Below are 22,452 nucleotides of genomic sequence, written 5' to 3'. Positions count from 1 at the left end.
CTTGATTTCTCCATGCCCTTTGTTTTTGCTAGAGCTCTAATTGACTTCCTCTTTTCTTTTAGCATCCAAATTGCTTGCTTTTCTCTCAAAGTCAGCTCCCTCATCTTCATCCTGGTTTGTGTGTGTCATCATCGAATGCAAGATTCAGAATACAGAAGTAATGGATATAACTGATACGACACATTCCCTGCTTTTAATATCTGAAGAATTAATGCAACAGGACACAGCTGATCACTTAGAAAGACCTGTGAGGCAACTGTTCCAATACTTATGCTCACATCAGATAGAGGGATGAACTTCTTAGCTGGTAAAACATCTATGTGTTGAATCACCCAATAATAAAATGTGACATTCTGTAGTTTTGTCTCATATTCATCTTTTAATCATATTTGTAAATGTCTTGACTCCACAGCCAACAGAGCAATTTTGTCTTTACTGTTCCTTTAATACTTTTGGAGGGCACTGTGTGTGTGTGTGTGTGTGTGTATATATATATGAGTGTTGCATCTAGTTAACATATTGCACATAAAAACTAATTTTTCATGCATAATTAAATTTTGTTTCCTCACATTTCACAGTCCAATCAAATAACGAGTGAAAAATGAGATGTTAAAATTATGGCTGATATTACTTCTGATTCATTCATCAAATTAGGAATATCTTATGAGGTTATGCACCGTGTAGTATACTCTACATATTGAAACTTTAGTAGTAGACCATTCATACAGGATATTTGCATACTGTGCACACTATACATAGTGCTGAAATATTGTGTGTTATTAGCACAAGAACAGCAGCCGGCATGGGAGGAAAACCAAAACCTCCACCGCAGACCATCTGAGCTCCCCACACCAAGACTCGCCTTTCTAAAAGCAGTCCGGGCTCCGACCCCGCAGAAAACACTCCCACCTGTGCGAGGCGTCAAAAAAATATTTGATAAGTCATAAAATTTATCATCCTTGCCCCTGCACGGTCTGAAGAGGCTGCATTAATCCACGCCATTATCGTGGAGCATGATTCAGACCATTAATCATCTCGCTGCTCAAATTTGAAATCTTTACGACACCTCAGCGGCTGCAAGAGTCTCTCCTCATGCACAGTGAGTTCTCTGTGTGCTGTGGAAAGGTGTAGAATGGTTCGTGTGGTCACCGCCTCTGAATCCAACCCCTCCTCCATCATAATTCTCAGTCTCCTGATGGATCTCAGCAGAGACTTCCTGCCTTTTCCCCTGTTAACTGTATGTCAGCGGACATGCATGCGTGTGAGCTCGTATTTGGGCTTTCTTATGTCAGCGCTAGTGTTATGGTGGGACTGGACTCTATGTTAGGTAGTCAGTAGTCATTAGTTTACTAGTAGTACTAGTGAAACTGCATGATTCTTGGTACCAATTTTGATGAGCGCACTCCTGTATTTTAACCCTGTATGTTGCGGTGTAGCCTTATTCAGAAAAAAATACAACATAATGCACTATTGGAAATCGAAGGATGGTCTTTAAAGTAGCCAATGATATGCTGTTTTTAACTCCATGACTTTTAATGGGGTCACCCTTAAATTTCTTCTGTATCATGATTTATTAAGATAAATCATGTTCACGGATCAGATTTATCTAACATAGTTTTACAGAAAATGTAAAAAAAACAAAAATTCTGTACATCAACAAACAAATTGCAGTACAATGGAACTGCACTAATGCCTTTTCCCACTGACAATTTTTATAGTGTCATCTATTTTATTTGATGTTTATTATGATATATTTGCATTTATGCATGAATAGCACATTTATGATTTGTCTATTATTCAGACAAAAAATTATATATTTTATGGATAAAGGCAAGAGCAGTGCACAGTTAGCTGTGAGAACAGTGAGAATGTTGAATTATTGAATATGGAGCCCACAATAATGGTTCAGTCAATTTTAGGCTGTCTATAAAAATATTTTAAGAAATATTAATTAAAATGTTTAATTAAACTAACATATATACAGTCATGGCCAAAACTATCGGCACCCTTGGTAAATATGATCAAAGAAGGCTGTGAAAATTAATCTGCATTATTAATCCTTTTGATCTTTTATTTTAAAAATTCATAAAAATCTAACCTTTCATTGGATAATAAGAATTTAAATAGAAAGTGGCATCAGGTATGCCTTGAAATTTCAAATTGGAGCCTCTACAACATCGATTCAGGCACCCAACATCACACCAAGATGATATTTTAAGCTCCTTATGTAGCTGAATCTGAACTGGTTTGAATGGGCCGCCTCCAGTTTTCACTTTGTTTTGCCTCCAGCTAGCGCTGTGACGTAATTGTGACGTCAGCCCTAAAAGGGACAGTAATATAGACAATTATGTGTGTACAGGTCTGATATGTGCAAATTTGAAATGAAAAAACAAGTATGTGTGATGAATAAATAATGCATAATAGTGTTGTGTGTTCCACGTTTAATGTCAAGTGTTCATGAGATGGATTGCTTGAGGGAAGAAACTGTTTCTGTGTCTGGTCGTTCTGGTTCTCAGAGCTCTGTAGCGCCGACCAGACAGTAACAGTTCAAAGAGGGAGTGTGCTGGATGTGAGCGGTCCAGAGTGATTTTGCCAACCCTTTTGCTCACTCTGGATAAGTACAGTTCTTGGAGAGTGAGGAGGGTTGTACCAATGATTCGCTCAGCAGTCCGGACTACCCTCCGTAGTCTTCTGAGGTCAGATTTTGTAGCTAAGCTAAACCAAATAGTTATTGAAGTGCAGAGGTTCAATGATGGTGGAGTAGAACCGTTTCAGCAGCTCCTGTGGCAGGTTGAACTTCCTCAGCTGGCGAAGGAAGAATAAACTCTGCTGGGCCTTGTGTGTGTGAGAGAGAGAGTTTGCGGCGACCCTGCGCTCCTCCATTTGGAGATGAGGATATTGAGTGTGTGTGTAATGAAGTGTGGCTGAACTGACATGGTGCCTCTTTCAGATAGAGAGAGCGAGATAGAGACATAAATCAAGAGAATGTGTATTTTAGTCCCTATTCAGAGATTGAAGACGTGCCAAAGTGTCCAACTCACCCGTTCCCTCCGTAGACCTCCATAGTCCAATCTGTCCGGGTGTCTGAGCGTGTCTATGCTAAAAAATCAAGACGTACAGAGGGAAACGATATTTATCCTGACAATTTCGGTAAGCTTCATTACTCTTTTGTGCTTTCCAAGGACTAGAGTTGCAGTTTTGGTCTCTCGTTTGTTTGTAACGGATGTATCTCATGACTAACCCCATCCGCTTCTTAAGGAGATGACCCGGAGTGATTCAGACCAATTACAGTTTGCTGGTCCTCTGGGATGGTGTTAAAAAGTCTGGTTGCAGTTCTGTAACCACAGATTGAGTGTTAGTGTTAGTTCCCACAAGTCCTGGAATGGCGTTGGTAATTCCACCCCCTCGAAAACTACAGATTTGGGTCGATACGTCTTTCTCTCGTTACCTGCTGCAGTGCCTCCATGAGGCCCAGCCAGAGTTGTTGTCCTCGCATGGCTTCGGGTGACGGCGGGCATCGGAAAGGGCCGAGATGCCAATTCAGTAAAGGGCTCCGGGCCTGCTTTTCTCAGCAGAGCTGTGGTTTTGGGCACCCCTCAGAGGAATAAAATGGTTTTGTCTCACAGCTACCCACGAATAAACTTAAAATGCGAAAGTGGCAAGTCCTTGCCAAGGCCACTGTGTGCATGTTTTTGAAAGCGTACCTTTATTGGGTTCAAAACGCTGATGTTTTGTTGCAAAGGCTGAGCTCTAGGTGCCTCACGTCCCCGCTGCAGCCAAAACGATCACAGAGCTTAAATTAGAGCGTCCTGTAGCCAATATCATGCAGGGAAAGAAATCCAGGAAAAAAGCTCACAAACAACAACATCAACAAGTGTCTGATTCATCGCAGGATCTTGTTTGGTGGAAGGTCTTGGAGAGCTCGAACCGAAGGGGCCGTGCGAATGGAGGTCGTGGCTCATGGGCCCATCCGTGCTGGATTTGTCTTGGATCTGATGCAATACTCGCTGCTCGTTTAGGAAAAAAGAGTCGCTGTGTTTTCGGAACACGAGACCTCAAAACACAAGCCGCTAAATGGCTGTTTGAATAAGACCTGTGGGTGTCCAGCTCGTCCAACGTGTGACGTTGTGGAGGAGAGGAAATGGAGATTTTCCACTGCATCTCCGATTGTGGAGAACGCTTTATGATGATGTTATTATTCGGTCAGACAAATGAATTTTTATAGGATGTTCTGTGCCCCTTTGGCAAGACTCTTGGCAGCGTTATTATTACAGGGTTTTGCCATAACATCGCTAATTGTAGTTGGTAAAACTTTGCTTTTCTACTGCACTGAAAGTGCTATTTGGGTAGTGATTCCTAATGAGGGTGGGAGACTGTCCTCTCTTGCCTTTATTCCCTTTTCTGGCTCTACTGACGACCTGGGATTCTTCGCCTCTTACCTCAGTTCCTAGCCAGTTACACATAATTGTTTTGTTAAAATCAAGGTCATTTCTAAAGCTTTACTCATTGTTTTTCTGGTGTGATTAGTGGTATTTGCTAAGCCAAGCATCACTATTACTATTGCTCACAGTTAGTGATTTAAACAAACCTCTAACCTTATCAAAACCACTATCAAACCTTGGTGTGTTGGTCGTCCTGCATGTTTGTTTTACAGGCACAAATGATACCTCAAATTATGCAGCTTTTTTTAGCTATTGGATTAAAAAACCACTTTAGCAATTCTATAGCAATGGAAATGATTTCTACAAAAAAAAAAAAAAATTCAGTGTACATCAACTATCTTTTTGAATGAACAAAGCCTGAAATCTCCAAAACTAAGATTTCGTTTCAATAACATATTTCAAATTATTAATATATTATAATATAATAATCAAAACAGTAGTGTTATACATTAAAATAGCCTTTTTAGCTCAAACCACATGCACTAAAACAAATAGAAAAAATATTTTGTCACACCGTTCCTGTTAATTCACAGTATTTTCATGGAACAATGTTTTACAGAAAGTCATCAAGGCAATTGGCTTTTTTTATTGCCACCATATTAAGTGTTATGATTTCTTCCGTTCATATTTTTACAAGTAGCTTGTGTCCTCCACTACTGTTTTCATCAAATAACAGAACTCTAAAAACATTAAATGTGATAAAACTCGTTTTTATATTGTTGGAAGGCAATATTAATTTGTACATTTTCCAAACTACCACCCTTCTTACTTGGTGTACTGTATATATGGCACGAGAGAGAGAGAAAATGCTGTTCTTGCTGTGGCAAACACCAACCTTCTAATTCTAACTGAGCAAAGAAATCTGTTTGCTTCCCTCTGGGCTCCCAGAACAGAGAGACCATTCTGTTTCCACCCATTTCCCAGTTATCTGCTCTGTTCGATTTTAATCCCAGGCCTCTAAAACTGGAAGCACTACAGCTCACAATCATGGGAGCTCTGTGGAATCCTTTCTGTCATGCTCGTCCAAGGAGCTTATCTCAGCGACTGTTATTCATGCAGGGATCTGGGACTGTATTTTTGTGTTATCTTTGCTTTTGATGTCTTGGCCTCTTTAGCGACTTCTGAGACTTAGTAGTTACTTTTAATGGTTTGAAAAAAGACCATGACAGAGCACTAAACTCTTTCTTCTTGACTATTTGTGACTTTCTTTTCGTCCTCAATCACATTGTTCTAATGTTCTTTGTTCAGAGTGCTAAAGGGCAGCAACATCAAACATCAAAGTGCACAAAACCAAAGTAAGGTTCAATAGTCAACTAGTGGAGATTATCCACTATTAGTGCATTGTCCTGTAAATATCCATCTTTTTATTAGATTTTCCCTGTGTTAATAGTGGAAGATGCTTGTTTTGTTGCATTTATGTTGCTTTTGATTAGTCAAAAGTAGTAAAAGTGTGTTGTTTTAACTTTTGTATAAATCAGTTATATTTACATCAAACGTCAATTTCAAAATAGCTCCCTAAATATTATACTTAACCATTACAGGTTTAATATTTTTATGTGTGCTATTTCTACCTGGTTTGAGGTGTTATTGTTTTTTGTCAGAGGCAGAGCTTGAAACTGGTTCATGGAAATAGGACGACAGTTTGGACAGGAAACTCAAGGATTGGCATGCAGATATTGGGGTGAAGAACAATGGCCTAGTGGTTTTTGCAAGGGCTCTGATACACTGAGTTGTGATGCTTGTGTGGGATATGTGAGTTTAAGTTTTAGTTCAGCTTTAGATGTCATACTCATTGTGCACTTTAGCAATCCAAACACTGGGGTGGACAGAGGTTTTGGTGTACCTGTGGCAAATGTGCTTTACATTAACAGGAATTGTTACAACAGGGGTGTGTGGGGGGTTTTGTGTGTGTGTGTGTGTACTCTCTTATACACCTGAGTTAAAACCCATTTAGAGGTGACCTGGAGAACGCCAGGGAGCTAAAACTCCTACTGTTAACAGAGAGGCTTTAATAAAACATGACTTTTCCAGAGCTCATGTTGAAGCTCAACACGCACATATACACAAACTTGGGTTTACTTGTAAAGGAAAAGACCACTATTCGTGACATGCATTTATCTATATAGGTGAATCTCACAGAGCACACATCTGTGACAATAGACAAAATAAGAATAAGATAATTTTTATTTTACTAATTCTATCTGTCTGTCTGGTGCCTGGGTGCATATTTTACTTCCCTTTACTCTTTATTTATCTGTTTATTTATTTTTATTTATTAGACAAGCTTCATGATATATTCACTTGACAGTTTACTTGTGCTGGATTCATTATACATATACATTTTTTTCCTTTGCCTTTTATGGTTTACTCATCATGTGTATAGGTGCATGACACACCTGTATACTCCCATACACAGCAAGTCTGCATTAAAAGCATAGTGCAGCCAAAAATAAAAATTTGCTCTTAATTAACTCACCCTCAAGCCATCCAAGATGTTGGTGAGTTTTTCAGTAGAACAGTAAAGATATTTAGCTTAAACCTTGGTCTTTTGTGATTCAACAGCTGCCGTCACTTTAAGTGTCAAAAACATCATATAAGGCAACACAAAATGCCTGTGGCTCCTGATGATATTTTGAGGTCTTATGAAGTGAAACGATCAGTTTGTTTAAGAAACAGAACATTATTTACCACTTTATTACCTTTAATCTATAGCCTTTAGGCATACAGGGAAGTCTGATTCTTTTCTGTGACCTGGTTCAAATGTTTGGTTTCTTACACATACAGATTGTTTAATCTGTTTATTGCAATCATTACTCAGTATAATAAAAAGTTTAGGAGTCATGCTTGTTCCAAAGATGAAACATGATTTGAAATACTAAACGCTGCCCCATCTATTATGCAATTTTTTAAATATAGTCATTATGTTATTATTGTGATTGAGTAATTTGACACGCATTAAATATGTGCAATTGAAAACCCAGGACTCTCATATTCAAAGACTGCAGCTCTGCCCACTGAGCTGTCCAGGCTGTCCTTTGGTTTAAGCTACTGCTTTCCATTCCAAGGAAACCTTGACGTGTGATGATTGTCAACTCAGATGTAGCTTTAAGTTGGGGATGTCATATATCTGGCAACTCTTCCAGTCCTCTTCCAGCTTTTCCAAGCAGTGAGTCTATGCTCTTTCAATCAGGACGTTTTAGTCTTGCCAGTATAATTCAATCTTTGCAGTGTGTATGCACAATATTATGTTTTTTTTTTTTTTTTTCCGAAACATGACAAGGCATGGAAAGGTAGGATAGAGAGGAAGTAGATTGAGGTTGTGAACTGCAGAGGTCACGGGGTGCTATGGAAAGGTCACTTCACTCTGGAGGAGTAGGAAATGCTCTAGTTATGTCGTTTCACTTCCGTGACCCCAATTATGAGCTTGACAAAAAGACCTTTGATATCGCACTGAATAAAGAGCAATGACAGAGAATCGTGAGTCAGCGCTTTTTTGAATTTTCAATTTTTCTCCCCTTTTTGGCAGCGCGTCAGCATTTTTGAGTTGCAATAGACGGGGGGAGAGAGAAATGATAATGGCGCAGAAGTAGAATAATTGTGAAAATGATTAGATTAAGTGAGCAAATGAGCTCTCCAGTTGGGACGGAAACCAAAGAATTGAGGTCAGCATTCCTGACAATTATCATAAGAGCAGAGAAAGAGAGAGAGAGAAAGTGGATGTGAGGGAGAAGGAGAGGAAAAATCCAAACAAGCAATCAAGGTATGCAGGGAAAAAAAAGATGGAAATGCTAAGATGGATAAGGGAAGTAGAAAGAACAGGAAAGTGTGGCACTTAGAAGCATTCCAGCTTCGAGCTTTTAGATGTTTTGTGCTGGTGGCAGTAACTTGAGCAGTTGTATTGCGTTTTTGTAAACGGTGCAGCGCGCTCAAGCAACGGGGCTCAGTGTGCGTCCCCCCATCCGCTCGGCCTTATCAGGTCCATATCACTGCCTGTAGCTGAAGGAATTTTGAGGAAAGTGTGGTCCTGGAACAAGGGGGAAAGTAGAGAAGCAGAGCCCCATGTGCTGGATTCCTGAACCCCTGACACACACACACACAACCATTCCCTTGCCATAAGCCACTCAGACAGGGATCTGGTTTCATGGTAAATTTTATTACACATGGATGTAAGGGGCTCCTACAATTAGGGAGGGCTTCTTAACAGGGTCTTGCTTAACCATCTGCTTGTTAGCCTGCTTGCTTGAACGTTTCATTCTCCCATTTTACATTCCTTCCCAACCTCCCCTTTTCTCCCCGTGTCTAGTACCTTCCATTCTAATTTGAGGCTGGTTTCCTCTGTCTTCCAGCACCGGCCACCATTCCTTTCTTCTTTGCTTTATGGCTCACATATGAGCTGTTAAGTTCGGAGTGTGCCTCCCTGTTCCATAGCCATCTGGGATCGGCTCTTCAGAACCCCTCCGGCCCTTTGAGGAGATCCGGTTTCCACAAACGCTCACCCGCACCTCCCTCTTTCCTCACGTACATACACAAACACCTCCCTGTGGACCCCTCTACATCTTTGAGATTCCTTCCTCCTTGCCTTCCATTGTCCGTGTTTTTGAAGGCACGTCTGTGGATTGCGTGAAGTTCGAATGTTCTGCCAAAGTAAATCCAGGAGGTATAGTGGCTCCTACTAATGTAGGGACATGATGTCATTGGCTAGATCATCGACAAAGGTCGAAGGGCACACATGGACATTTGTAGCAATTTGTCTCCTCTCTCTCTTTCTCCCCTCCGGTGTGAGTTTATCTCCTGGCGGAGGGCCTCTTCCGCTTGGAGAGTGGCAACTGTATAACACCCCTCACCTGTTTTCAAAACAAAGACATGAGCTTGAGCATTTTTGAAAATCATCTCCTTGTTTTCATTCTCAGTAAGTTAGAGCAGGTCAACCTGAGGGGGGGGGTAGAGGGAACTCTGTATTGTGATGTTTAAGTAACTCTGGCATGTTTTAGGAAAATTATGGCAGATTTGCAGTATTGCCTCATAAATCATTTTATTAACCCTGAGAAGGTTCCTCAGTTTGACTGAATGAAAAATAATACACTTTCTTTCTGACTGTGGAACCCAAACGCTGATGTTTGGAAGAATATTCACGTCGCTTTTTTCCATACTTGCTGTCAAGTTTGAAAAACCCCAACAAAATGAGCCCAAACAACTATAATACAAGTTTTCTGAAATCATTCAATAACTTTGTCTAAGGAAAAGACGGAATTCGAAAGGCTTATCATAAAATCATGCCATTCCAAACCTGTATGACTTACTTTTTCTATGGAACACAAGAAAAGTATTTCTTGATGTCTTTGTTTTTTGGATTTTGAACCCTTTTGACTTTCATTCTGAGAACAAACATCACTCAGAATATCTTCTTTTGCATTCTGCAGAAGAAAGTAAGTCATACAGCTTTGGAACGCCATGAGGGTGAGTGAATGTTTTGGGTGAACTGTTTCTTGAGTCAGTCACAAGTCAAAAAACAAGATTGCGCCCCAGAGCACATATACTTGTCCGATTGTACAGACCTATGAGCAAAGATTTCCCCAGTGCAGTTCAATAAACATTTTATGAGTCCCTGCGCCCCACTAAACTCGGTCGGTATCGAAAACCACTTCACTCGTGAGCCGGCAAATAAGCAAATACCACCTCCCCCTAGTTTTCGTTCTCTTTTGCTTTGCAAATGAGTTTCTCGCTCTCCAGCGGCCAGAGACATCTGTAGGCTCTCTGTGACCCCCAAACCCTGAAATCTTACAGCTTTAAGGCAAACTGTTTGTTTTTACTGTTTTTTTTTTTTTTCTAGTACACGTTTCTTTTTTCCGATTTTTCAGGAGAGGAAATGAACGATGCATGTTCACGCTGGGAAAGCCATGTATGCCTAATGTTAGCGGAGTTGACTGAATAATTTTTTCCTCCTCTTCTACATTTGATAACTTTTATGTTTACTGTAGGTCTGTACCAGGATTTACATGCTACAAGCTGGAGAGCTTAAGCCTGACTTTCCGAACCCGCGCCCTGAATCCTTCACACTAACCCACTGAGCATGTGGAACAAATTGTCTCGAATAGGGTATTTTCTTCCTCATGAGGTAGTGACAGTTGATCTAAAATGTTGCGTTTTTTTCCAGGGGCTATAATGGCTTCCCCTTGTAGCGTCTCGGCCTCCGGCTGCCTTCTCCTCCATGTTGACTGCTGCCTTCTGTGGGGCAGAGTGAAAAACTGAGAGGTTGTTGAGTACAAGGTGTCTAAGAGCTGCTCAGAGGTTGTTTGTTCAACATTTTTATTTAACCTCTAAGTAAGTGGCTTGTTAACAGGTAAAGATCGAGTTGTGCCTACATAAGAAATTGAGGCAGCCAGAGGCATCATGCCTTGTGGGTATAATATTAATGTCTGTTTGACGTTGAGAACAGGAGAAGATATTTTGAAGAATGTTTCAATTGTTTTTGTTCATATAATTAGAACATTGGACCCCTTTGACTTTCATTGTATGACCAAAAAAGCATTTAAAGTTATAGTTCACCCAAAAATGTCATTCTTATGTTGAAAACAAAAAATATATATATTTTGAAGAATTCTGAAGAACCAAACAGTTGTTGGTCCCTATTGACTTCCATAGTAGGGAAATAAATACTATGGAAGCCAATGGAGACCATCAACTCTTTGGTTGCCAGCATTCTTCAAAATATCATCTTTTGTGTTCAACAGAAGAAAGAAACTCATACAGGTTTGGAACAACACGAGGAATGACAGTATTTTTATTTTTGGGTGCATCTCTTTAAAAAAATCTAGTTATAAAAAACCTAGTGAAGCATGCCATTCAGGTTTAGAATATCATGAGGTTGCATATTTGATGACACAATTTTAATTTTAGTGTGGACTATCCCTTTAAGACACTAATTCTTACCTAGGCCACTTGTGTTGACATAATTCTGACCCAAACATGCACAGCGGCTGGTTTATCTGGCCCATTTAAACCCACGGCCGCCCGGTGGTTGGTTAACATTGTTTATTACTGTAACAGAGGGGAGGATAGGAGAGAAAAATTAGGAGTGCGGGAGGTGGAGGGATAAGGGTGAGAAAACCAAAAAGAAGGAGCCCAACCATCACATTCTGGTCAGGGAGCAGCCAGGAAACAAGCTGAAGAATCCAGAAAGGCAGGGTGTGGGTCCGCTTTCATTCGAACGTAATGTTTTATTGATTCATTTCAGCGCTGTGTGGTGGTGGAGTCAGTTGTGATGGTGGGCTTGCCAAAAGTAATCATGTGCATTTTTCCTTACTCCTGCCATAGATGTTGATTCAAATTAGCTTTATTTTAACTAAACTGTGAATGATGTCTGATAAGACTTCACTGCATTGATCCCAACTCGTTTGCATAGATATTCCACCCAAAGATGACATTTTTATCATTGACACAACCTCATGTTCCAAATGTCAATTTCTAAAGTAAAACTAAACAAAATAAGAAGTTGTGAAGAATGTTCATGCTGCTCTTTTGCATAAATTGGAAGCAGTATTGTGACCACTCCAAACACCCTAGCAATCACATAAAAAACAAAAAGCACTGGGGTGGTCAAGCTCCAAAAAAGCAAGTAGCTTAAAAGAGATCCAAACAACGTGTGTTAAATTATATGTTATTTGAAGCCATACATAAGCTTTGTGTGAGTTGGAGACCAAAAAGTAATTGAAACTGGTACTGAAAGTAACTGGACTTGTCGTCTGTCCCTAAATGCTAGTTCTCGCAAGTCTCTTAACCAATTGTAACACTCCAAATTTGAATATACAAAAGTGTGAATAACTTTAAAAGCTTACAGCAGGGTAAATGATGACAGTTTTAATTTTGGTAAATTAAAACAGTAAACTAAAGAAATAAGATCTAAGAGATCATTTTTTGCACAAATGGTCTGGTAGGTATTTGTAAATGTTGCTTGCTGGATTTAAACTCATGCCGCCCACATGAGCACCACAGCTTAATGTGTCAAAGCATGTACGCTCAGCCTCGTCTCCAACAAATTAGTGCATTTCTAATCTAAAAGGTGCACAGACACGGAAACCTTGGGGCGCTTGTTAAATCTATGCAATGGTTTGAGCATGTGGAGGCTTGAATCTGTATCAAGCAGGGAGGTGAGTGTGCATGTGTGTTTATATTTGAGAGAAGCTGGTGGTTTTTTTCTCTATTCTCTACATATCAGCTCTTCTCTCACTGTCTCTGTTATTGCTTTTTCACACCCTTCTCCTCTGGGTTTAAAAGATCTCCGTCGCTCGCTTTCCCCCTCCTCGCTCAAATCCATTCCAGCTGAAACTTGCGTGAATACGCTGTGATCCCCCTCTCGCTGTAGGGCTCGAAGTAATACTCTGTCTATCAAAACGAATATCATAATCACTTCTTATAATGCTTGTAACTGAATTCATACAGATAAAATTTCCACTCCTAACAGCATGGGCTGAGATGGAGATTTGATAACTCAAGCCCCAAGACTACCAGGCTTAGAGTATAAGACTGGGCTCATTTCGAAATGATGGGGAAAAAGTGTGTCTGTACGTGTGTGTTTTGGCTGTAGTTTCCAATGAGCTTTATCTTTTACAGACGCAGAACCGCATGAAGTTAATGGCTGATAACTACGAGGATGACCACCTCAAGGCCTCCAATTCTGACCAGACCAATCACAAACCTTCTCCGGATCAGGTGAGCCAATCAGAGTACACCTTACAGAACCACTTTGTTCGTTCTTTATCCTTTACTTCTTTAATAGGGTTTACTGATTTATCATACTTGGGGTTAGTGATTTAAACAAACCCTTAACCCTAAACATAAGTCCCTTGACATTTATGATAAGAATATGAATTATACCTTAAATTCTGTATTCTTAAGTGAATGGACTTAACTTTCACATCACCATAAAATGTGACCCTGGACCACAAAACCAGTCTTAATTTGCTGGGGTATATTTGTAGCAATAGCCCAAAATACATTGTATGGGTCAAAATTATCGATTTTTCTTTTATGCCAAAAATTATTAGGATATTAAGTAAAGATCTTGTTCCATGAAGATATTTTGTAAATTTCTTACCGTAAATATATCAAAGCTTAATTTTTGATAAGTAATATGCATTGCTAAGAACTTTCTTTTGGACAACTTTAAAGGCAATCTTCTCAATATTTAGATTTTTTTGCATCCTCAGATTCCAGATTTTCAAATAGTTGTATCTCAGCCAAATATTGTCCGATCCTAACAAACCATACATCAATGGAAAGCTTATTTATTCAGCTTCCAGATGGTGTATAAATCTCAATTTCGGAAAATTGACACTTAAGACTGGTTTTGTGGTCCAGGGTCACAAATTCTTTCTTTCTTTCTTTCTTTCTTTCTTTCTTTCTTTCTTTCTTTCTTTCTTTCTTTCTTTCTTTCTTTCTTTCTTTCTTTCTTTCTTTCTTTCTTTCTTTTTCTTTCTTTCTTTCTTTCGTCTTACTCATTCTGCTATCCAATTTACCCCTAAAGGCCATATCCTGATATATAAAAAAGCCATTATTACCAAACATAAACAACAGGAAATTACATATTTCATATCCAATAAGGAACAGCATCCTCAGCTCCAATTTGTGTATTACTTCATATATTGGGTCATCAAAAAAAAAAAAAGGCTCACGTTTTCTCATTCATGAATGTGCGCACGCACACACACATCCCTGAATGCTTTTCTTGGAATAGTTCTGGCACATAGGATGATTCTGGAAGATTTAACTGGCTTTGTTCTTTGTTGCTTTTAAACGTTGAATTCCTTCGCCTTGAGCCTCTCTCCTCTGGATGGCTGTCCAACAGGAATTAGTTCATAAGGAGAGAAAGAGGAAAGAATTGACACGATAAAGGATGAACAGAGAGTGAAATTCAAAGAGAAAGGACAGCCTGTTGCATTCTTCTGTCCCAGCTCTCCCAGGAAGCGCAAATCCTACTGGTTGTTATGACATGACTTGATGCACTAAACGTAGTGTGTCATACCTGTCCTTGGACTCCTGGTGTAATCCAGTTCAAGTGCTACATCCTAATTCACATGCTGAAAGAAACCCATCAATCAGCAACACTCCACCCTCGACACACATCCCGGTATTCCCAACCACATATATGTGTGTATGTATGTTAGAGCTCATTGGAACTCCATCTATACACTCGCTGTCCCATGCACACACAGAAATCTGCTATAAAGCTATCCCAGGGTCTCTCCCCCATTGCAAACCCTTTTCATTGTCTTTCTAGATTGCCAAGAAAACACTTAGCTCACATTTTCCTGTGATCTTCATTTCTCACTTACATATTTCCAATAAGAACACCCTCACACATCAAGACCTGAGCCCGCTCCAAACCTCCCCGATCGCACTGTTATCACCTAAACATGCCAACTGCAGAGCTGGGACCGACAGGGACCTCAGACGGCATTCATTGCAGGTATTTTCCACAGCCATCCAGGACAGATGGGGTATGGGGTCACGTGTGTTACTCATTTCAAGCTCATATTGCTTTGGTTTCAATTCTTGTTGCAGCATAGCCCACCCCTTTTTTGGGCGAAGCAAGTTGCTTTTAATGCTGTTTCACTTTGGTTCAATGGCTAACTAATCACCCTTAACCCTCTGTTGAGAGATGGAGAAATTAATGGGAATGTAGTGTCTTAATCTTATTTATGACATTCTGTTTTTTTGGGGGGGGGTTTTTCACTGCATGGGAAAAACTCACTGCTGCTCCAGTGTTTGTCAAAGGAAAAATTTCAGTGCAATAAATGACCTGCTCTCACCCACTAATCACTTCTTTCTTTAATCCCATGCTGCCTTGGATTAAACCTGCACTAATTTTCCACCAATAGGACGATGAGGAGGGCATTTGGGCATAGCCAATCACGTGCCCTCTCCCAGCCATTTTGTTCAGAAGGGTGAGAAATGTGTAAATTGGGAATGACGTTCTTCTGTATTTCACCATGTCTTTGAGTGTGCCTATTTTTTTCTTCTCCAACGCTTTCCAGTTCATCCTTTCATCTTTTTTCTTTTTGGTCTTTTCTTCCTTCTCTCGTTGTTCTCGCGTCTTGTGATTTTCCTTCATCCTGTCTGTTTTTTGTCTGCCTCATTTCGGCATGTATATTGGTGCTGATTATTTAAAAATGGTCAAATATGACTTGCAGATATCATACACGGAACAACAATGTAAAGTAACGCATGTCAAACATTTTTCCTTGCATTTTTTTTTCTTCACACATTTTCCCCTTATCCCCCAAAAATAGGTCGCAGGTCTGTTCTGATTTGGTCAGCAGGGAAGAATAATGTTAAATACAAACAATAAACTAAAAACAAAATTAAATTTCATTTATTTATTGTTTTATTTAACATTAAATTACATAAAAGGACAAATAAAATGTTGCGAAAGCTTTTGTATTTTTATTTTTGTATCTTTAATGTATGTATTTATTTTTTAAACGTATTATTCCAAAAATTATTGTTTTTGACTATTCATTTTTCTAAATCCGAAAAGACCTGCATGCTGTGTTTTTATAAAAAAATTACATATTTGTCACATCTATCATCATCATTTTATTGTCTTGCCAGTCCAGTTCTTTCTAATATGAATACATTTAAATGTTTAATTTATAAGACCGTTTTTGCATTGTACGATAAACAATTTTGGTCATATGATGGGTTGCCACTTCTAATATAAAATCTCAGTCCTAAAGCCAAACCAGCTGAGAATTACTGGTTCACATTGTGTTTTTATGAATAAATAGCTGAAGACTTTAAAATCACTTTTGATTTCGATAAATGACTCAAGCAGCTATTGAATTGACATATCCTTTCCCTTCCCTTGTCGAACATCTATTTGGGATTTCTGTCACGCAGACGGTTGAATCCTTCCCTCCACCTTTATTATTTTACACAGACAGCCAAGGAACAAATCGACCCGTCTGCCTTTTGACTGCTCTGGTCTTTTCCTGTCTTCTCCCTCCAAAAAAACAACAACATTCTCATATTTGCTTCCACACTGACAGTTTTGATGGATGGTTTTGAGGAAACAGATAGACCATAGAATACATATGAGCTGCACATGTTCAATCCATAGGACACATGCGCAACCGCTTGCGTTCTCCCATCAGAGCCGTTGGCCCATGCCCATGGTGATGCTAAATGCCATGTGGCGTTTTGACTGTAATTAATTAGCAGGTCACTCCCCATCAATGCAGCCCCCAGATAACACATGTCCGTCGCATGAACAGTCGCACACGGTAAAGCGCATATACTGCGAGTGCAATTAGGCGTAGCAGAGCGCTGGAGAACAGAGTGGAATTGTGTGAGCTGTGGGCCGAGTGTCTCAGCAGTGTGAAGGGAGGGTTTTAATCCGAACAGCTGCCCACATACACTGTGTCCTATTTCAGGCAACTAATGGGCCCCTTTCGCTAATGTTTTTGCTTCGTTCGCAGTTCTTAATGTCTGAGCCGCCACGATACATTTCGAGGAAGAATTCCGATCGTCCACTGCACCCACGGTGCCAAACCGTACATGTAACCGTGACATTAAAGTTGCTCTTTGTGTATCATATGACCATGTAAAACTTGTAATGGCATTTAGCAGAGGAGATCAAGACCCTAAGGCCCCTGAATGTATTAAGGCTCACATAAAGGGCAGCCGTGTTCTCTGAACCGTGTTCTCGGGGCAAGGAACTGCAGTCGTACATACAAGCGCATGATTAGAGAGGGTAATAATCTCAACATGACTCTGATCTCCTTCATGTTGAATTGTGGGTGGTCGAGGCCTATTTAATTGCTCGCCGTTTGGCACGATAACCCACTGCAACCCTGGAATCGGTTTCGGCTTTGATGAAACGCAGTCCGTTTTAATCTGACTGTGTGGTGCATCGCTAGGTGTGTATTTACAGATGCTCTCTGGCCCTTGACTCTGTTTTGTGTTGTTGTTCTTTAGGGGATTGCATTTTCTCCTACGGCTTTGTGGATAATTGATGCATGTCTGCTTTTGTTGTCCTCTTCCATCATTCCAGTGTCACTGTGTGATTACGTCTGTGGTTATTCAGTGTTCCGGAGTTCTGGAAATTAACACCCAAGAGTGAGGAAGCTTTAAACTTTTAGAGATATTCCTGTTTTGCTAACAGAATATTTGTAAGCTCTGCCTTAAGGTAAATGTCAAGACGGACTTCGCCTTCAAATGTCAGGAGGACTGACAGAGCATCAACCCTTTTGAAGTAACTTGTCTTCTTGTCTGTTTGTCCTCTTGAATTGATTTTGAAAAGATTGCTTCTCAGTCTGAGCCCGGATGTCTGAAGGAAGTAGGGAAAACGTGATGTCCACCACAAACTTGACTTGTCATTTAATTTTTGCACAAAAACCATAAGGCCAAGAACCAGATGCAAAACATCCTTATGAGCGAGAAATCTGTCAACCAGTTATTTCCATCCTCCCAAAACAAACCAATCCACCATTTTTTTTTCCTGTGCTGCATCTGCCTCACTAAATTGCTCATTCCTCCGTCTTTCTTTTGTCACAAGTGTGTTTTCAAAGTGACTCACACACGACACGATGCCAGAGTGAGTGTTAGCACGTGGAGCAGAAAAGTAATGAAGACTCCATTGTCGTGTCACCTCTATTTGACAACCTTAGACATTACTAACCATTTGGACGGTGCGATTCCATGGAAAACTGTGAAACAGAGTTTGGCAATTGCTCGCATATTCCAGGGGTCAGTGGGTACCCGTCCCGCTGGAGCAACTAAGGTGTAACCTCTGCTGAACCCGTCCCTTGAGCACAACCACCCACCATTTGCCCACATTATTAAAACTGTCCCGCCCCTCAATGAGAGAACAGAGACCTCGTTGCTGACTTGGTTTTATTTTTTTTTCTTTCGGCTCAAAAATGGCTCAGTGGTCAGAGGGGGGAAATTTCAACAGCTCTGTTTTAGTCATTAATATGAACCCAAAATGCATGTTTGCTTTCTTATTTGCCTTTTGTACTTGCATTGTTTATTCCAGCTTGACTTTTTTTCTTTCTGTCAGTTCCAACTGATTCCAGTCCAAATATTTATAATTAGATTAAAATGGGAAACATGTGGCGGCAAGGGAAGTTGCAGGGGGTCGTTGTTGAAACCTTCCCACCTCCATATGATTTCAATATAAAACTGGCCTCTGGCTCCATGCGCCTGGTGCAGACAGGAGGGTAGACAGTGGTGGGGCCCTCACTCAGTCTGGGGGACTTCGTTTGGCAGAGCACAAACTTTGGGTTTTTGCGGAGCCCCTGAACCATGCTGCCCCACGTCCTGTACCATGAAACTGAGATCTACTTCCCTGGAATAGAAGAGAGTCACTGTACCCTAAATGGCTCAATCAGTCATTCTCCGAGAGGAATCGCTTCTCCGTTTGTCAGAGTAAGAGCATGCCATAGGAAATGAGGAAATAGGATGTCATTGGAAACATACCCTAGCTCCTTACAAGGGGTCGGAGGTCATTTGACGGATGGCCGTTGCTCACAGAGTCTCGGGAGAGGCCAGTAGAGCGAAATGACTCTGAGCAATCAAGCGTGCGACAGATATCAACTAGTCGGTCGCAAAAGCACGTATGCGGCAGGTTTTATCTGACCCCGTAATCGGAGCCTCTCGCTCGGCTTGATGAGAGACCGATGACTGCCCTTGGAGACAAGATGAATGGCTGTAGTTCTGCAGCGGCTAAGTTTGAATAGGCCAATCGGAAGAGAGTTGAGACGGCGGCATCTAAGTACTGAGATGATGTCATGAAGGATGAGCTCACCTATAAGAGCTCATATAGGAGTGTGTTGAATCTCTCCTCTGTCAAGGCTTCTGGCTCAACGTTCTCTGTTGGATCCTGAGAGAGACTCTGCTTAGCATCAGCCGGATAGGTGATGACTTCTCCTGCCACCTCTGGTTATCACGGAGTATGTCAATATATGTATTTTCCTGAGAATAATTCTGAGCTGGCTCGTTGGGAGATGGTACGTGTTTGGGGAGGTTGAGTTCGCTAGTCATATCAGAAGTTATCTCAACACATTAAGTTTCTCACGATTTCCAGTCCAACTATTAATAGTCCTGCAGTTTGGATTTTATCTGGCTTGTACTGCAACATTTGTTCATTTTTGAAGATATGAAGGTGCCGCTTTTGATGTGCGCTTTCTCCTTCGTTCTTAATGTTCCTGCTCTCCTCTCTTTCTCTCTCTCTCTCTCAGGCATAACGTTGCTTTTTTTGGGCAGTTTCATTTGCCCAGTCTTGCTTCACTGCCTGACTGTCCTGCTTTTTAAGGCCTCAGCAAACCACACATCTTGGCCTGCTCTCCCAGGATGCATCACTCAAGAAAAATACATTTTAATGGCGCATCCGTGTTTCTGGTTTTCCTCTTGGAACTAGGCAACCCAAGGACGTACTGGCCAGCTGGGTTCTGCTTGCCTGGTCTATGTCAGAGGGTAAACTAGGAAAATAGACTAAAGATGTCAATCGAACCACAGCATTTCTAGTGAATGCTGAACGACGAAAAAACCCTCTTTTTTGTTTTTGCCCCACCATTGCATCAGTTCTCCCTTCTGAATCTTGAAATTTATTTTAGGCTGTCATTAATTGGTGGGTGCTGGCGATAATAAAAGTATGAATTTCTGTTGTTGACCTCAGAATTACCAAATGACTGCGAACAATCCTATCAAAACAAATAATCGCGCGACTCCACCCTCCTCAAACCCGCTGAACCCAGCGTGGCTAAGATTTCTGCGCAAGCTGCTGAAACAGTAAAGTTCGAGACTCATTGTGGTGGGGATTATGTGGTCGGAACGTTTTGGCCCCCTGGTCCAGGGCGCCATTTCTGGATGTGTTAACGGGCGGACGTGGGAGCCCTACCCTGGGCGCTGCGCCCGTCGGCTTCCCTCTCCAGGTTAGGAGGGGAAAGTGCTCGTAATATTACTCAGTAATGGTCCATGACCGTGAGCAGTGGAAAATCCTTGCGACTTAGAGTGTCTGCTAACTGATAACACAATTGTCTGAGTGTTTCCCACTCCAGAGAAATACTGAAAGGAATGGATGTATTAAAAGGGCGAGTTCCATGCATGTTAACCATGCTCATTGGAAAACAATGCATCTGGAACTGGTGCTGTCTTTGGTTATGCGATATTTCCCTGGGATTCATCACTGGAAACGTGTTGATTTGTTCACTTCCAGATTGTTCTTGTTTTTACTAGGCTGCTTAGACATGTTGCGTCCTAATCTCCGCCCGCTGAATGTTAGCTTCATACTGCTAATAAACTCCCTGCGGCATGTCAATAGGCCTTAATGCTTTCCAGAGCTGTGGATGGGGGGCCTGGAGCAGGTTGAGCCCTCCTGGCCCCCCTGCGGACGCCACTGCTCTGATTTAAGGCTGATAGGAAAGAGCTGGCTCAGATTCTGCACCCTGACTAAGCTGTCCAACAACCACCTTAAATCTCCCAGTTCATTTAGCACTTAACCAGCCGTGGACGGAATGAGCGCTGGAGACCGGATGGGTGGAAACTGCAGCGCTGCTCCCTCTCCTTTTATTTCTTCCTCCTTTGCTGCTGCTTCCTTTTTGCCCCCCCCCCCCCCCCCCCCCCACAGTCTGTTTCCGTTTACCCAGCTCTCCAATTAAGCCTAAATTCGAGGGCCTAGAACTACCTCTATTATCAGTTAATAAAAAGGGAAACCTGCCATGTGTTGTTCACACTTAAAAGAGGTGTTACAGGTGAACATGTTACACATATGTGTAGAGAGATCTTACCAAACAGGACACAAGTGCACGTGTGAAATTAGTGCTAGGTGGAGCGATGGTGTATAATGAATAAATATAAAATATGTATAGATAACATGAATGAAAAGAGTAGGGATACCACATATCCACAATACGATTACTTTTTTAAAATATTGATTTTATAATGTGAACAATTTAGTTTAAATGTATCGCACATACTTAGTCTTTTATATTTAAAGTAGATACTAAAATAACATAAAAATACATGCGTTAGTTCATTGATCATGGTCATTTTTGTAATATTTAAAATGTAATGATTTAATATAAAACATTTAATTATTTATCATAAAATCCTAAACAATATTATTGCAAATTAAATAGATATAAATAATTATGTTCAGGGTTATTATAGTTAACTAAAACTGAAACTAAAACAAAAATACAAAGAAAACCATTTTCATTACTTGAAATAGAGCAAATATTAACTGAAATAAAAAAAATATTAAAAAGTTTGAAAAAAAAGTTTAAGCTTTTTTACTAGCCAACATTCCTTGTTTTAGTTTAACTTGATGTACGAAGATCAAATTAAAACTTAAATAAAAATTAATCAAATCTATTTTAAATTACTAAAACTTTAACTAAAATGAAAATGGAAAATATAAAAATAAAAATTGTTTCAAAATATTAATGAAAACTTTAATAGTATCTCAATTACAGTATACTAAAATAAGTCTGATTATTATATTATATTATATTTTTAGATTTTGTGCACACTGTCTAGGCCTATGTGAACGTATATCAATTTCTCTTTGAACCACTGAGCTGTTGACACACTTCCTCCACACCTAAATTACTCCCGTCTCTGAGGACCAGGTGTGATAGCAGAGGATTGTGTATTTCTTAACTCTGAGCCAGAGGGAGTCTGTTAGAGCCATCTCTACCAACTCTAACACCCTTGAACCCAGCTAGAGCCCCATTCTCAGTCTCTCCGTTTCCTCTGCCCCCCGTCTTTACATGCGTAGCGGCGTAAGTCTTTTGGTGTTGAGTGCTACACAGGGGAAACCCTTTGACCTCAGGATGTGGTTCTCCTTAGATCTCTCCATCCACAGCTGTTCTCAAAACTCCTTCTCTTGTGGCGCAGCACTGACAGTAAGATGAGAGAGTTATCCCTAAAGTTGGGGCTGTTTGTGAACATGAGGCCATGGGGATCTCTCTGCAACAAAACTGCTCCAAGTCACTTATAATACCTGGAG

At 40.5% G+C, this 22,452-nt stretch overlaps 1 protein-coding gene across 2 annotated transcripts in view; it reads left to right on the top strand.

The window, feature by feature from the left end:
- LOC306861188 (ELKS/Rab6-interacting/CAST family member 1-like) overlaps window positions 1-22,452 on the top strand; it is a 220,764-nt gene that overhangs the window by 164,708 nt on the left and 33,604 nt on the right. For both annotated transcript variants that reach the window (XM_079403325.1, XM_079403324.1), the window contains one exon: window positions 13,053-13,151. In XM_079403325.1, the coding sequence (XP_079259451.1) occupies window positions 13,053-13,151 (99 nt within the window). The remainder of the gene's footprint in view (window positions 1-13,052; window positions 13,152-22,452) is intronic.

This window comes from Barbus barbus (genome assembly GCF_936440315.1).
Source record: "Barbus barbus genome assembly, chromosome: 42".
NCBI classification, from domain to species: domain Eukaryota; kingdom Metazoa; phylum Chordata; class Actinopteri; order Cypriniformes; family Cyprinidae; genus Barbus; species Barbus barbus.
The sequence above is the reverse complement of the archived record's forward strand: the minus strand, read 5'-3'. Positions and strand labels throughout refer to the sequence as shown.